This window comes from Rhinoderma darwinii, chromosome 1 (genome assembly GCF_050947455.1).
Source record: "Rhinoderma darwinii isolate aRhiDar2 chromosome 1, aRhiDar2.hap1, whole genome shotgun sequence".
NCBI classification, from domain to species: domain Eukaryota; kingdom Metazoa; phylum Chordata; class Amphibia; order Anura; family Rhinodermatidae; genus Rhinoderma; species Rhinoderma darwinii.
Genome location: NC_134687.1, coordinates 389,482,167 through 389,497,342, shown reverse-complemented (window position 1 = coordinate 389,497,342; position 15,176 = coordinate 389,482,167). Strand labels below are relative to the sequence as shown.

The window sequence follows — 15,176 nt, the reverse complement described above, 5'->3', positions numbered from 1 at the left end:
AATTGTCTGGGGAAAGTGTCTATTTATTATCCATGTCTCAATGCGTGAACAAATAGGACTCACCAGTATATGTAGTAGTATTCATGCATGCTATAAAGTTCCAGTTCAAAACCACTCAGTAAATACTGGATCATAATACGCAAATTATGATAAAGCACCCAGGTTCCCAAACATGCCAAGTGTTGTCTCTGTGGTTCCTGTTTTAAAAGCATGCTGTGTAGAGCAGCATCCACCTTTTCTGCCTAGACACAAAGCATTAAAAAAAAAAAAATTACTAATAGACAACACAGAATAGACAACATAGCATTACAATATTAACCCCTTCCCACCCTGCGCCGTGATAGTACGTCACGATTCAAAAATAGTTTCCTGTGAACCGCCGTACTATTACGATGCAGTAAGGGTGCTGACTTTTTTTCCATAAAACATGCTATTGTGCAAAAGTACTAAGAAATAAAAAAAAGTTGTCGAGTACTCACTGTAAAATAGTTTTCTTGTCCAGTTCAATCGTGGACAGCCTGTGGGTATATGCTGTTGCCACTAGGAGGCATGACACTATAAAATTTAAAAAAGTGACGCCCCCTTACAGGATAGATCCTGCCCACAGACACGAAGCTATTCAGTCTGTCCACAAGCAGTAGGAGAAGCAGATACAAGGCAAGATAAGCATGTCAAACGAGAGGGGAATCCCTCAAACTGATCACCGCAAATGCAAAAAAAAAAAAAACCTTGAACACAATTGGGTGGAAGCGGTGTCCCTCAATGAACTGGACAAGAAAAATATTTTATGGTGAGGACTCAAAAAATCCTGTTTTCTTCTTCATTACATTGGGGGACTCAGACCGTGGGACGTCCTAGAGCAGTCCCCAGGGGCGGGAACAGAAGACAGGACATGGTTAGTTATTTAGCTATACAGGGAGTAATGGCTGCTTCCCCTAGTGCACTTCTCTTGCAGCGCTATCTGAAACTAGAACTGTTAGAGAAGAGTAAAATCCCTTAGGGAATTAACTCAGTGCCTGTAGTCTAGGGCACCTGTAGGATAGTAGAAGCAAGGGCTACACCTACCTGCTTTCAAGATTTCAGAAGTACTACGAGGCAAGAAGCAGCAGCTTTGTTCAGGAGGTCCTATGTCCCCAGCAGCGTCCTTCCAAACGGAGGAGAGCAGAGGGGAATACTGAAGCCCCGCCCACAGAGCACCACAATTGGCCCCTGGCGGTCATGTGAGGAGACACGGATTCCCCATGAGGAGATAGGGAAACAAGCACGCTGGAGCTCTATTGTTGCATACTACAGTGAAGATCCCGCCCCCCCCCCCCACGCAGTTTAGCGCAAAATGGCGCCAGCCATACTGAGAATAATTAGCTCTGTCGGCCCAAAAGTGCCAGGGAGGTTAAGAGCAAGCCCCAGGGAATAGGCAGGTCCAGCAGACAGCTACAGTGCAGGAAGGGTGGCCCGGTTAGGGGTGGGGTTAATTAACACTTCCACTTGTCTTCATAGGCAGGTTGGACAACAGTGCATTTAAATATGACACTGTGTGCCCACCAAAATGTTAACACAGGGAGACCCTGTGTCTCTAGTTCTTCACGATGAAAAGAATAATTAAAATAAAAAGAATATTCTTGATAGAGACTCAGCTTAGGAGGCGGACACTTCTGCTGATGGTAGCAAAGACCGAATAGCTCAGTGTCTGTGGGAAGGTTATATCCTGTAGGAGGAGTCATGTTTCTAATTCATAGTGTTAAAGGGGTTTTCCACAGTGATTCACTGTAAAATTGATAAAGAATGTTGTTCAACATTTTTTTTCAATTAGATTCACCGCCTGAAAGAACGATTAAGAAATTGTTTATGAATTGTATTGATTAAAAAGTATGGCTCAACCAGCCACTAATTCCAGAACCAGGCATAAGCAAGTGATTGGCGACAAGGAAAGTGTCCAGAGGGAATGATGTCTCTCTAGCACCCAGGGACCAACTTTCCCTGCTTATTGTATAAGGATTCGCTACACCCTTGCCATTAAATTACAATCTATCCAGATCCTACGCGTTTCAGCACCACAATCAAAGTGATGCCTCATCAGGGATTCCTAGATATTAATTCTTATATTGTTAAAATTCGAACACTGGATAGCACTGTTCATGTGCTGATTTTAGCCTCCAGACGCGTGTACGACTCTGATATACTGGCCGCACATGCGCCGGGGAAGCTACAGGCTTATACGGTTAAGAGCCCGCCCTCCTAAAGTGGTCACCGGGGCGGACCGCCAATCCGCATTGAACACGACACGCTGTGACGCGCCGGAGGAGGCGCCCCTCGGTCCTAACAACCAATGAGGGTTCCTGGACGACCAACGCGTCCATAGTAACTAGAGGACGCTAGACGCGGCTCCTGCACTACCCATCAACATCAACCAACAATATGGATAGTGATCAGAGTCAGAGGGAGATGTACTATATCACGGGAGCCGTCTCAATCAGAGACTAACTCCCATTGATTACACACGTTGCCTAGCAACGTCCCGTCACTTTACTAGCCAGGGGTCTCGTCTCAGAGGAGTGAGGGCATTGCCCTTGATATCGCAAATGAAGTTCACTAGACATGAGGCAAAAATGAACAAGGACCGGAAACAAAACTCAAAGGGTCCCGTCCCGGTCCCTTACCAAATAGGACAGGACAAAATGGGCACCAGGCAGAGCTATACACATACCCGGAAGCAGTCCCCAATGAAAACTCGTCCAGTACACATCTCCCATGGGATGCAAAATACCAAGATGTAGTTATTCCAGTTATCTAGGAATCCCTGATGAGGCATCACTTTGATTGTGGTGCTGAAACGCGTAGGATCTGGATAGATTGTAATTTAATGGCAAGGGTGTAGCGAATCATTATACAATAAGCAGGGAAAGTTGGTCCCTGGGTGCTAGAGAGACATTTCCTTGTCGCCAATCACTTGCTTATGCATGGTTCTGGAATTAGTGGCTGGTTGAGCCATACTTTTTAATCAATACAATTAATAAAGGGTTTTCCACATTCTAACAACTGATGACCTATCCACCGGATAGGTCATCAGTATATGATCGGTGCGTGTCCGACACACGGACTCCGCACCGATCCGCCACTCTGGCTGCCTCCAGGCACTGGACAATATTGGCGGAAGCAGGTGGCTTCGGTCAAAGAATAGCGGCCGAGCTGCAGTTCTGCCGAACGGCCTCTATGCAGCGGTCGGAGTCATCTGCTTCCGGCTCCAACTACTGCATACCGTTACAAACATCCGATGCACGCAGGCAGCCAGAGTGGCGGATCGGTACGGGGTCCGGGTGACAGACACGCACAGATCATACTGATTACCTATTCAGTGGATAGATCATCAGTTTTCAGAAAGTGGAAAAGCCCTTTAAGCCTGCTAGCATATACTCACGGTCTGTGTCCCCCAATGTAACGAGCAAGAGAAAAAAAACAAAAAACTAGCACTATACATATTGGGTATTGCCACAAACAATGAACTGTAGAATAAAAGTCATTCATGTCACTCGGTAAATAGTTAAAAAAATAAAATAAAAATCTCCAGAAAAAAACACATATAGTGCTCGTGATTAACCCCATTCCGCTGCAGCATTTTTTGGATTTTCCTTTTAATTTTTTCATTCCCACCTTCCAAAAGCCATAACGTTTTTTATTTTTCTGTCCTTATAGCCCTATGAGGGCTTGATTTTTGCACGAAGAGTTCTAGTTTTTCATGGCACCATTTATTGCACCATACAATGTACTAGGAATCTAAAAAAAAAAAAAATTTGCACGGCGGAAAATGAAAAAAAACAGCCATTCCTACATTGTTTTTTGTGCTTTGTTTTTACGGTGTGCAATTAAAACGAGGTGTTAAATTTAGTATCACCGTACACAGAATAAAGTTACGTTTTTTTTATATTTTACTACTTTTACACTGGAAAAAATAATTGTAAAAAATTAAATTTATTTTGTGCCGCCATATTTTGAGAGCCATAACTTTATTTTTCCATCAATCGAGCGGTATGAGGGCTTCATTTTTGAGTTTTTTGTAGTTTTTAATGGTACCATTTTGGGGTACGTCAGTTTTTGAATACATTTTATTACATTTTTTTGTGGGAGACATGATGAAAAAAACCCAGAAACTATTCTGGCGTTTCACATATATTTTTTTTACGGCATTCATCGTGCATGTTACATAATGATATATTGGAAGGCCTAGTTCACACTGAGTTTTTTGCCAGAAAATTCGTTCAAAACCTGCCAGCAGAAGACATTTTTTGCCTGGTCTCTCGCTGCGTTTTTCGGCCGCAGCCAATGAGCGGCGCGGGCAAAAGCCACCGCAAATGCCTTCTCTGCCTCCCAATGATGCTAATAGGAGGTGAGAGCTGGAAACGCCTGAAAAAAGGAAAAAAAAAAAAAAAAATGACGACGCTTTTTTTTTTTTTTTTTTTACAGCGTTTGACGTGGTTTTCGCGTCAAAAAAACTCTGTGCAAACTCCATTTAGTAGTTCAGAATTTTACGGACATGGCAATACCAATTATGTTAATTTATTTTTTTTACAATGCTTTAGGGGGAAAATGGGAAAGTTTTTGGTTTTTTTTAGAACTTCAAATTTTTTTAAATTTTTTTTACTAGTCCCCCTAGGGAACTTGAACAAACGATCTATATACTGCATATCGGGTTTCTGACAGGCTCCTATTAAGCCCTGCATTCATTAGGCCCCCAGGCTGCCATACCAACCATCAGCAGCCGATGGACTGTCAGAGGGGGTTGCCCCACGCTTTCTAACACTTTAGGTGCCGCAGTCGTTATTGACTGCGGTATCTGAGGGGTTAAACTAGCGGGATTGCACTCAAACACGATCACATTCTTTACAGTGAAATGTCGGCTGTAACACATCGGCCCGTGAGCCTGCTCCATACTTCCCCTACCCGGCTATGACCTAAGTATGTCATACGTCAGGGAGGGGTTAAAAAAAACTAAAACGCTGCGTTCTGAAAAGGTCAAAATAAACCAGTCGTTAAGAGGTTAAAATTTATACTGTGCAAATGTCCGATTTCAACACACAAGCATATAAAACTGGATTTTTGTATTCACTGTAAAATTTGTCCCGCTTAATTCATTCGGGGACACAGTACCATCGGTATAGGCCTCTGCCACTAGGTGGTTAACACTAGGTGGGAAAAAAAGTTTCCCACAGACACTAGACTAGCCCGTTTAGTACAGAAAAGCGTAGGAGAATTTTTTTTTTCTACAAATAAGATAGCAACAGTATAAACAACAACATATCCTGAGAGAAGTAAAAAACAAAAAACAGAACAGGGGTCCTGGGTTTAAGAATAAAAAACAATAGAGAACAGGACCCGTCACCCATGGGACGTCCGAGAGGGTGGGAAAATAATTATGTCATGCGATCCACCTAACGCATGGCAACTTGGAGCACCTTACAACCCAGGCTGGCATCAGAGGAAGCCAAGGCGTGAAACTGGTAGAACTTTGTAAACGTGTGCTTTAAAGCCCAGGTAACAGCCTTGCAGACCTGAGAGACTGACGGTTGGTGTCTTACTGCAAGGATGTCCCAATAGCTAGAATAAAGAGGGAAGTCACAAGAAAGGGAGGAACTTTACCTTTGGACCTGTAGGATATCAGGATCGCAGACCAAATCCAAAAAGATGCTGCATTGCCGCATGACTTCAGGTGCCCCGCTGGTCGTTCAAATAGGCGACCACTGTAGTGTTCTCTGCCTAAACCCTGACCAGCTGACCCTGGAGAATGGAAGTCCAATGAGAGAGTGCCAGGAAGATGGCCCTCAGTTCCAGGAGCAGAAAAGCCTTTTCCTTTGACCATCGACCTTGAACCGTGTGAAAGCCACAGCATTACCAAAACTACGAGGCTGGCATCGGTCAAGGTGACCAGCCAATAGAAAAACTGGAAGGAACATCCCTGGAAAAAAACCTGTAGATGTCTCCTACCAGAGCAGATCCCTGCAAACTTGTGGAGGAAGGAGGATTGTTTTGTCCAGGGATACAGGAGAATTGTTCTATCGGCAAGAATGGCCCGCTGCAGGGAACGCGGGTGAAATTGAGCATAAGGGATGGCCTTGAAAGACAAGACAATTCTGCCCAAAACCCACAAGCAAAAGAAGGGGAAGCAAAACTCTGGTTTGATTCCTGGTCTTGTCTACCGGGAGAAATATTCTGGCTTTCCTGGTATTGAAAATCATGCCCTGGAACTCCATCTGTTTAGCAGGGAGAACGTTTCTAAATTGATAATCCAACCAAATATCTGCAGGATGTCCTGCGTGATTCAGAGGCTGGAAAGATTGTCTTCTCTGGAGGGGACCTTCACCAGGAGATCACGTGGGAGTTGTAAGGACCTTGGTGAAGACCCTTGGGGCAATGGCTAGCCCAAAGGGGAGGGCAACAAATTGGAAATAATAAGATCCAACAACGAATCAAAGAAAACTTTGGTGGGCCCTTGCGATAGGTAACGTGGAGGTAAGCATGTACGTTGATGGAGAAAAGATATCCGCCCTGTGAAAGTGAGGCGACCACTAACCGCACAGATTTCATCCGGAACCTGTGAACGCGGACAAAACTTTTTTGAATTTTAAGATGGGTCTGACTGAACTGTCCTTTTTGGGGACTGTGCAGAGGTTCGAGTTAAACCCTTGAAACCTTTCTGGTTGTGGGACTGGAACTACTACACCCTGAAGGGGAGCACGAATAGCTCGGAAAAAAGGGAATATTTTGAGTACTCCTCGTAAAATCCTTTCTCGTCCAGTCTATTGGGGGATATAGACCAAGGGTATATGCTGTTGCCACAAAGAGGCTTGATGCGAAGGACTAAAAATTGTTGGCCTCTCCCACAGGGGGGCTGACTTTCTTTTAATTTACTTAGCTTGCATATAGAACTTTTATGGTTAGCCAATAAAGGTATTATACCTACTATACTTTTGTCTTTTTTGACACAAAAGTATTTAACATTGCACATTTCTTTTAAATTCAATGCCTAGCTGATAGATAGAATTCATTCCGAAGATAGTGTTATTACATCGTACTGCAGCCGCTAGCTGACACGCTATTTGACCTCTACTTACCTTCACACAGTGTACCCTGGCAATGTGCTTTATGAGCTATACACTGTCAGTTTGCATTGGCTACTTTTAACAAGTGTGTGGTTTGTGTGACGTAACTTTTAAAAGTATCAATTAAAAGTTATATTTTAAGTACAAATACCTCTGTCTAGGTAGCTGGAAAATAGGGCTTTCTTTTGCAAAATAGAATTTCTCTGGATTATTCATGTGCCCGCCGGCTAGTAGGGTCACTTTAGTGCCCCTTCCACAGGATATACCCCTCTGACAGACACTAAGCTAATTCAGTCTGTATATAAGTAGTAGGATTACCATAAAATCAAGGTAATGAACTAATAATCAGAACCAGAGAAGAAAATCGTCCAACAATCAACTGTAAAAAACGAACGATCGGGAACGGTTTATCCCATTGGAATGGACGAGAAAAGGATTTTACAGTAAGTACTAAGGATGCACGATGCATCGAAATTTCGATACCATTTTGATGCTGTGCGGGGGCAAACGGTTCAATACCGTCAATTTATGTATTTCAATCCTAAGCTGTGTGGCCGCACAGCTTAGTATTGAAATAAATGAGAACAGGATGCGCGCGCAGTGTAAAGCGCCTGCAATGTTCTCTTCCTACAGTGACCCTTTCCCTGCCCCTTTCTCACATTCTCAGATTATCATTGGTGGCATAGATATAGGAGAAACAGAGTCTGTAGCCAATATATTATCAGAAAATATCAAAACAAAGCTTTATTTAAATATGCAAGATAACAAACATTTAAAAAAGATATGTATAACAGGAGAAACTCAATAAAAAATGACAGAGATACATCAGGAGAGCCAGAGTCATAAATATTAAACCCTTGTTGTATAGGTTTGCAGTGGGAATATCACTGGTATGAAATATGGTAGGGGTCCCTTGAGGAAGCGGACATCTGCGAAACGCGCATCGGGGCGCACACAGTGACCATCGGGATACAGCTAAGGACACTCTATGGGTAAGATTATCCTGGCTATCCCTGTATTTTCAGGGTATGGTTTAGATTCATTTTCTTAGTACATGATACTCTTTTTCTGGACCATTTATGTCCCTTATTAGCATCAACACATGCACTGAGTTCAAACTACCATATTTCATACCAGTGATATTCCCACTGCAAACCTATACAACAAGGGTTTAATATTTATGACTCTGGCTCTCCTGATGTATCTCTGTCATTTTTTATTGAGTTTCTCCTGTTATACATATCTTTTTTAAATGTTTGTTATCTTGCATATTTAAATAAAGCTTTGTTTTGATATTTTCTGATAATATATTGGCTACAGACTCTGTTTCTCCTATATCTATATACTTATTATAGAGTTGCCTTATCAATACATATGGGAGGATGTTCCTTGGAACAATACCTAGCCCAGTAAACTTGTTTGCTTCTGGAGACTATTAGTTATTATCATTGGTGGCAGTAGAGAAAGGAAAAGTATTCTTCCCTCCTACTGTGACGCCACACTCGTCATTAGTGCCGGCCGCGTCACAGTAGGAGGGAGGAACGCTCCTCCTGCCTTTCTCTACAACCACCAATGATAATCTGAGAATGTGAGAAAGGGTCAGGGTGGGGACTTTCACGAGAAGAACAGGTTTCCTGATGACGTGCCTGTGTCGCTCACGCTGCAGTGTAGTGACAGATCGGCCCCAGGCAGGTATTACAGCAGAGCACAAGCTTGAAATAAAGGCAGCCAGCATTGAGGAACATTGGGGTTAATGTGACCAACATTAACCCCAATGTTGCCGTTATGTCAGTGAAATGGTGGTCACTTATTATTAATGTGAGGCACATGGTGTTATGAATTTAGTACCTCCATGTGCCACACATTAATAGCAATTAACCCCATCATATGCCTCACATTAACCCAATGTTGCCCATTACAACTGTGAGCGAGGTACTTGATGGGATCACTTACTATAATGATTATAGTGGGCCTCATTGGGTTAATGTGTGAGGGAAATGTGGTTAATTCACATGGCTGTGTTCGGTGCGTGAGATGCAGACCGTATGTCGCCCGCTTTTCCGGTATCCAACATAGTTCAGAAAGCCGGGCTCCTAGCATCAGTGTCATAAATGCTGCTGCGAGTCACTGCCTGCCTGCAGGAATACTGTTCCATAGTGTGATCATGTTTACAGTACGGGAGCCCGGCTTTCTGAACTATGATGGATCCAGGAAAAGCGGGTGACATACGGTCTGCATCTCACGCACTGAACACAGCCATGTGAATTAATCACATTTCCCTCACACATTAACCCAATGGTGCCAATTATAATCATTATAGTAAGTGATCCCATCAAGTACCTCACTCACAGTTGTAATGGGCAACATTGGGTTAATGTGAGGCATATGATGGGGTTAATTACCATTAATGCGAGGCACACAGAGGTTCAAACTTAATAACATCCTGTGCCTCACATCAGAAAATGAACTTTACATTCTTAAGTTTTTTGTTTTTTATTGTTGGCAAAGTATCGGTATCGAGTATCGTAATAATACTCTAAGTATCGGTATTGAAAGTCCAAATTCTGGTATCGTGACAACCCTAGTAAGTACTCAAAAAATCCCATTTTCCCCTTCGTCTCATTGGGGGACACAGACCGTGGGACATTCCAAAAGCAGTCCCCAGGTGGAAACACTAGAGAAAAAACAGAGAAAAAGTCATCTACTCCACAATTATCTAAAAGACTTTGCGACCAAGTGAAGTATCTGCTGAAGCAAAAGTATTCACTCTTTAAAACTTGGTAAACATGTGCAGAGAAGACCTGGTAGCCGCCTTGCACACTTAAAAAGCATAAGTGTGATGGCACAAAGCCCTGGCGGCTCCAACAACCCTAGTGGATTGGTTTGTAATCTGGAATAGCGGTTCTCGCCCCTTGACCTGGTAGGTCTTGTAAAATGTAAACCAAATCCAGAGCCTACGGAGGGGGAAAACTGCTGATAGATGCCATATATATGTGATATAATGGCCATACACAGTATTATTCCTCATGCAGACACAAATGATAAGTTTAGGTAAGTTTCAGTTCTTAGGGTCAACAGCACATACCCACGATCTGTGTCCCCCAATGAGAAAAACGAGAAAAGTGGACGTGAAGTCACGAGACCTAGGCGGAGTAGACTAAAATAAACAGCTGGGAGGGAGGGACCAGAACTGGATCTCGCAACCCATCGACACCACCTCTCGAACTGGGCGTCATCCAGCCATATCGCCTGAAAGGAAAGAAGACGCACCCCCCCCCCCCCCACTCTAAGATACCGCTCAAGTTGGGAGACACCTTAAAAGGTGACAGGCTTTAACCCCTTACCCCTGCTTGCATTCTGGGCCCTAATGACCAAGCAATCTTTATAATTTTCCATCACATTCGAAGAGCTATAACTTTTTTATTTTTGCGTCGACATAGCTGTATAAGGTCTTGTTTTTTTGCGGGACAAGTTGTATTTTTTAATAGCACCATTTTGGAGTAGATGCGACTTTTTGATCACATTTTTTTTTAAAGTCAGGATTCACAGAAAACAGCAATTTTTCCATTGTTTTTTATTTTATTTTTGACGCCGTTCACCATGCGGGTTAAATAATGTAATAGCTTTATAGTCGGGGTCGTTACGGACGCAGCGATACCAAATATGTGTAACTTTTTTTGCTTTCTTTTTTCTTTTTTTAATACTAAAGCATTTTGTAAGGGGAAAGAGTGGGTTTTTATTTTTTAATTAACTTTATTAAACTTTTTTACTAGTCCTACTAGGGGACTTTAATATGCGATCATCCGATCGCTCTTATAATACACTGCAATACTTTTGTATTGCAGTGTATTACTGCCTGTCCGTTTAAAACAGACCGGCATCTGCTAGGCCATGCCTCTGGCATGATCTAGCAGGCATTCACTCCAGGCAGACCTGGGGGCCTTTATTAGGCACTCTGCTATCATCGGATACACAGACACTCGGCGACCTCATCGCCGGGTGCCGGTGGGATGAGAGGGAGCTCCCTCCCTCTCTCCAAAACCACTCAGATGCGGCGCTCGCTATTGAGCGCCGCATCTGAGGGTTTAAACAGGTGAGATTGATACTAATATCGATCTCACCCGTTCGAGCAGGGATGTCCCCAGCCCTCAGCTACCTCTGGCAGCCGAGAGCAGGGAGAATTAACAGCTCCCTGCTCTGTTTATTTATTCTGATGCAGCGCCGTGAAAAGGCATATGCATCAGAATAAAGCCCCACTAATGACCGCCGTGAAAAGACTTATCGGCGGTCATTAAGGGGTTAAGGATGGATGTCCGGAGTCAGTCGAGTGGCCGGAACAAAAACTCTAAGAACGTTTAAAGGGTGTTTGGCATCAAGGGCGATTCTGCAGACGGAGGGTACTCTTTCTGCCAGTGCCCTCTGAGATTATTTTATTAAGGCATATTCCAGAAAGCCTACTTCCAAAAAAAGATAGGCCAGTGAGGACCATCTTAAATGCAGAAACGGTCATCCAAGATTTAAACCAAACAGACTGGCAAATAGCAACAGAGCGAGCTATTGCCCTAGCAGATTTCCGGTGGTGCTCCTTCCAAAATGCTCTGTTATGGTTTGGCTCAGATGAAAAACTTTACTAACCCAGGAAGAAGCAAAGAAGAAGAACATGCCTCCACAAAGACATATTTATAAAGAGAATCCAACCTATTGTCATGGGAATCACTAAGGGCCGATGTGTCTAAAGCGGCAAAGTGGTATTCTTGTAAAAGCACAAAACAGGCGGATTCACCAATTGAGAGACAGTCCATTTGTTAACTGAATCCTCAAAGAACAGAATAGAATCTCCATCCTTTTGGAAAAAAGATTAAATGCCTACCCAGGGGGTTACATTCCTTAGTAGGAAATTCCTCTAATTCGATGTGTTTGGGGAAAACTAGAGGGTGGGGTTGGGGGTGAATGATCCTTGATGTGTAAGATGTCCGTTACAGCACAAGTCCTGCATGGTTGAAGCTAGTTTTGTCTCCTGTTTGGACTCCAAATCTAAGTCAGACTGGTCCTGAAGAGAAGCAGCCCATCCAGCATGAGTCCTGACAGGGGAAAGCTGAGACGGTACTAAGGAGGAACTGGACCTTGTGACAAACCTGGGCCTCTTGTGTGGCCTGCCCATGAGAAGAAGGATGCATGTCCGCCTACGGAGATTCAAAGAGGGCGCTGTGCCGGGTTGCCAATTGGATCGGCAGTCACTCCAGGGTCTCAACAATGGTCTGGACAGGTCCCCTATGACCTAGGTTCAGGACATAGCCCAGTCGGGAAGGGGGGTTAAGAAGAATGCGGAGGGGGCCTAGGGAGATGGCAAAGGAGATGGTTAGGCTTGTTACATTGACCGCAAGCATAGTTTGTCGTCACCACTGCTGTCTGCTAGTATCTTCTCAAGAGAAAGACATGCTGCAAGATAGGAGGAAGGAATAAGGGGGGGGCTGAAAAAAAAAACAAAAAAAAAAAAAACAGGGCTGGCCTACCATACTAGACCCCTGGTGCGGTGTCCTGACAAGTGTGAGACAGGAGGCTCTGTAGCCTAGTGTGAGTCTCTTAAGTAAAGGCTGAAAAGTCAGACTAGAACAGGTACTGGAGCTTCCAATGCAAGATGCGGAGGGGAAAAAGATTGTGCTGATAAGAGACCACCCCGTGTGCCGAGGGCCCACCCCCAATCCAGGAGCAGCAGCAGGGCATCACAGCTCCTGCTACAGAGAGCTGCTCAGGTGACCGAGGTGGGCTGGAAATTGGATACCAGGTGGTACATTTTGAATTCCCTGGTGGTAAGAGACTGTCAGCGTGGAAGAAAACACATACGACAGAGCCAGGTGGGGGAAAGAGGACACAGCCAAGAGAAGCAGAGGAACTTCTCCCAAATCCAGTATGGTAGACCTGACCTGTTTGTGCGGGAAGCGAGAGGGGGTTTAGCTGCGGGAAGCCAGAGGACTCCCCTTATCTTGTGGAAATAGAAGTCAAGTCGCCCTTCAGAGAAGGGTAGAGAGATACTTACATGTCTGACGATTTTAGGTGCGCGCAGTTACCTCTTCAGTAACCTTTCACAGAAGTGGAGTTACCACCAATCCAAACTACGAAATCAGTAGAAATAGGTATTAGGTGATAGGTTGCCTGGTTTCCTAACTTCTCAGGGAAGTAACAAGAGCGTGGCAGGCTAGGCTAACAACAACCCTGAACGGAAAAATAAGAAATAAAACTAATTTTTTTAAAAATAAAAAAAAATTCAGCACACCTTCTAAGCAGGTCCTTTCTCTGCCTCCTACAATAGCTAGACTAAAAAAATGGTTAGTCTAGTGTCTGTGGGAAGGGAGTGGCCTGCCAGCGGGTCAGCCTTCTAGCGGCAGGGGCCTATACCTATGGTGCGGTGTACCCAAAAATAAGCATTATTTACATAATTTACCACTCAGTCCATCTCATTCACCTGTCAGTAATTTGCCTTTGCCTAACCTGACTTCATTTATTTCAAGGACTCATGCCCAAGAGTATTACAGCTACTTGCATGAGCTTTATATTTAGAGTCAAGAACTTGCGTAGTACGATCAAGTGCATGAGCCCTTATATAAAGCATGACCCCATCCAAAAGTGAACGACTACAGTTAACATTCTTCACTTCTCACAATTTATTCTAGCAGGAAACTGAGCTCTGTGGCACGGTTTGTGCGTACCCATACTGGAAAAATTGCATTACCTGTTCATGGACCTGTAGAACAGACATGGAGTGAGATGGGTGAAGGTTTAAGTCAATGGAAAAAAAAACATTACATAACCACATCATATCCCATAAACTGCGACAGGTAAAGGTAATTCTTCAAAAACCAATGCACTTCAACAGCACTTTCTTCTGCTGCATGTTTTAGCAAGAACAAAAATGCAACAAAACTTGGACGTGTAAACATAAAATAATAACAGCAACTAAGTTTATAGTCAATTTTTTCAATAAAACAATTTGTTCATTTTATCTAATTGTTTCTTGGAAAGAATTCTTTTCAAGCTAAAATCAGTTTTAAAAAAGTAGACATATGGCAATTTTAGATTTTTACATTTTATGGCTTAAGCGGTTTTATACTGGTGATTTTTTTTATTTATTTTGTGGGATATCCTATCACATAGGATAGACATTGGCCAACATACAGTTATGCAAGTAGGGTACCAATATATGGAAAATAGGATGTGTCATTTCAGGATATGAAAGTTTATCATCATTGATAACTAAGAAATAAATACCTCATCTTGTAAAGTTGCAAAATCTTCCAGGATATGACCAAGTTTGTCCCTCTGACGAGCTCGGTTGTGACCATGAATCTGAATTAAGCTGCAAAAAGGCTAGAACAAGATAACTGGAATCACTGGTCTATCTTGTGCTACTTTGCTTTTTTTATAAATCCATCTTTTAAAACTTTAGTTTTATAAACACACACTTACCCGTACACAATGGGTGACAAATGAATCTATGTAGTCTTTTGCCTGATGATTATTATATAGGCAGCATCTAGAAGAAAAGCAAACTATAAGTAAAATACACACATTAAGATTCAGCTGCTACGCATAAGCAAAGAAACAAACTGTTAAAATACATACTTTGTAGACAGGACAGGGGGGCTCACAAAGGACCGCAATGCATCTTTTATCATGTCTTGCATTAGGTGAGTTCCAAAAACTTTTTTGTTATCAACCAAAAAAGTGGTCTATGAAGTAAGAAAGTGAGTTAGTGTCCGGATTATTTTTATATATATATATATATATATATATATATATATATATATATACACACACACACACACACACACACACACACACACACACACACACAGTCCTAGTTTTATGACTGACACAAATTTTGGTTTTAACAAACTTTGCTGCTTCAGTTTTTATAGTGGCAAATTGCATTAACTCTATAGATTGTTATGAAGAATGATCAGATGAATTGCAATTAACTGCCAAGTCATTCGTGGTCATGAAAATTAACTGAAAGGCTATGTACACTTTTGAAAACTTTTTTATTTTTTTTTTAAATAAAAGTGTGTATCAGTGTGTTTGGTGCAA

At 42.8% G+C, this 15,176-nt stretch overlaps 1 protein-coding gene across 3 annotated transcripts in view; it reads right to left on the bottom strand.

Annotated features, from left to right (window-relative positions):
• The window catches only part of NAA35 (N-alpha-acetyltransferase 35, NatC auxiliary subunit), a 62,269-nt gene that overhangs the window by 21,371 nt on the left and 25,722 nt on the right, over window positions 1-15,176 (bottom strand). For all 3 annotated transcript variants that reach the window (XM_075828758.1, XM_075828747.1, XM_075828749.1), the window contains exons 14-17: window positions 14,712-14,818; window positions 14,556-14,622; window positions 14,358-14,456; window positions 64-242 (exon numbers count right to left, since the gene is read on the bottom strand). In XM_075828758.1, the coding sequence (XP_075684873.1) occupies window positions 64-242; window positions 14,358-14,456; window positions 14,556-14,622; window positions 14,712-14,818 (452 nt within the window). The remainder of the gene's footprint in view (window positions 1-63; window positions 243-14,357; window positions 14,457-14,555; window positions 14,623-14,711; window positions 14,819-15,176) is intronic.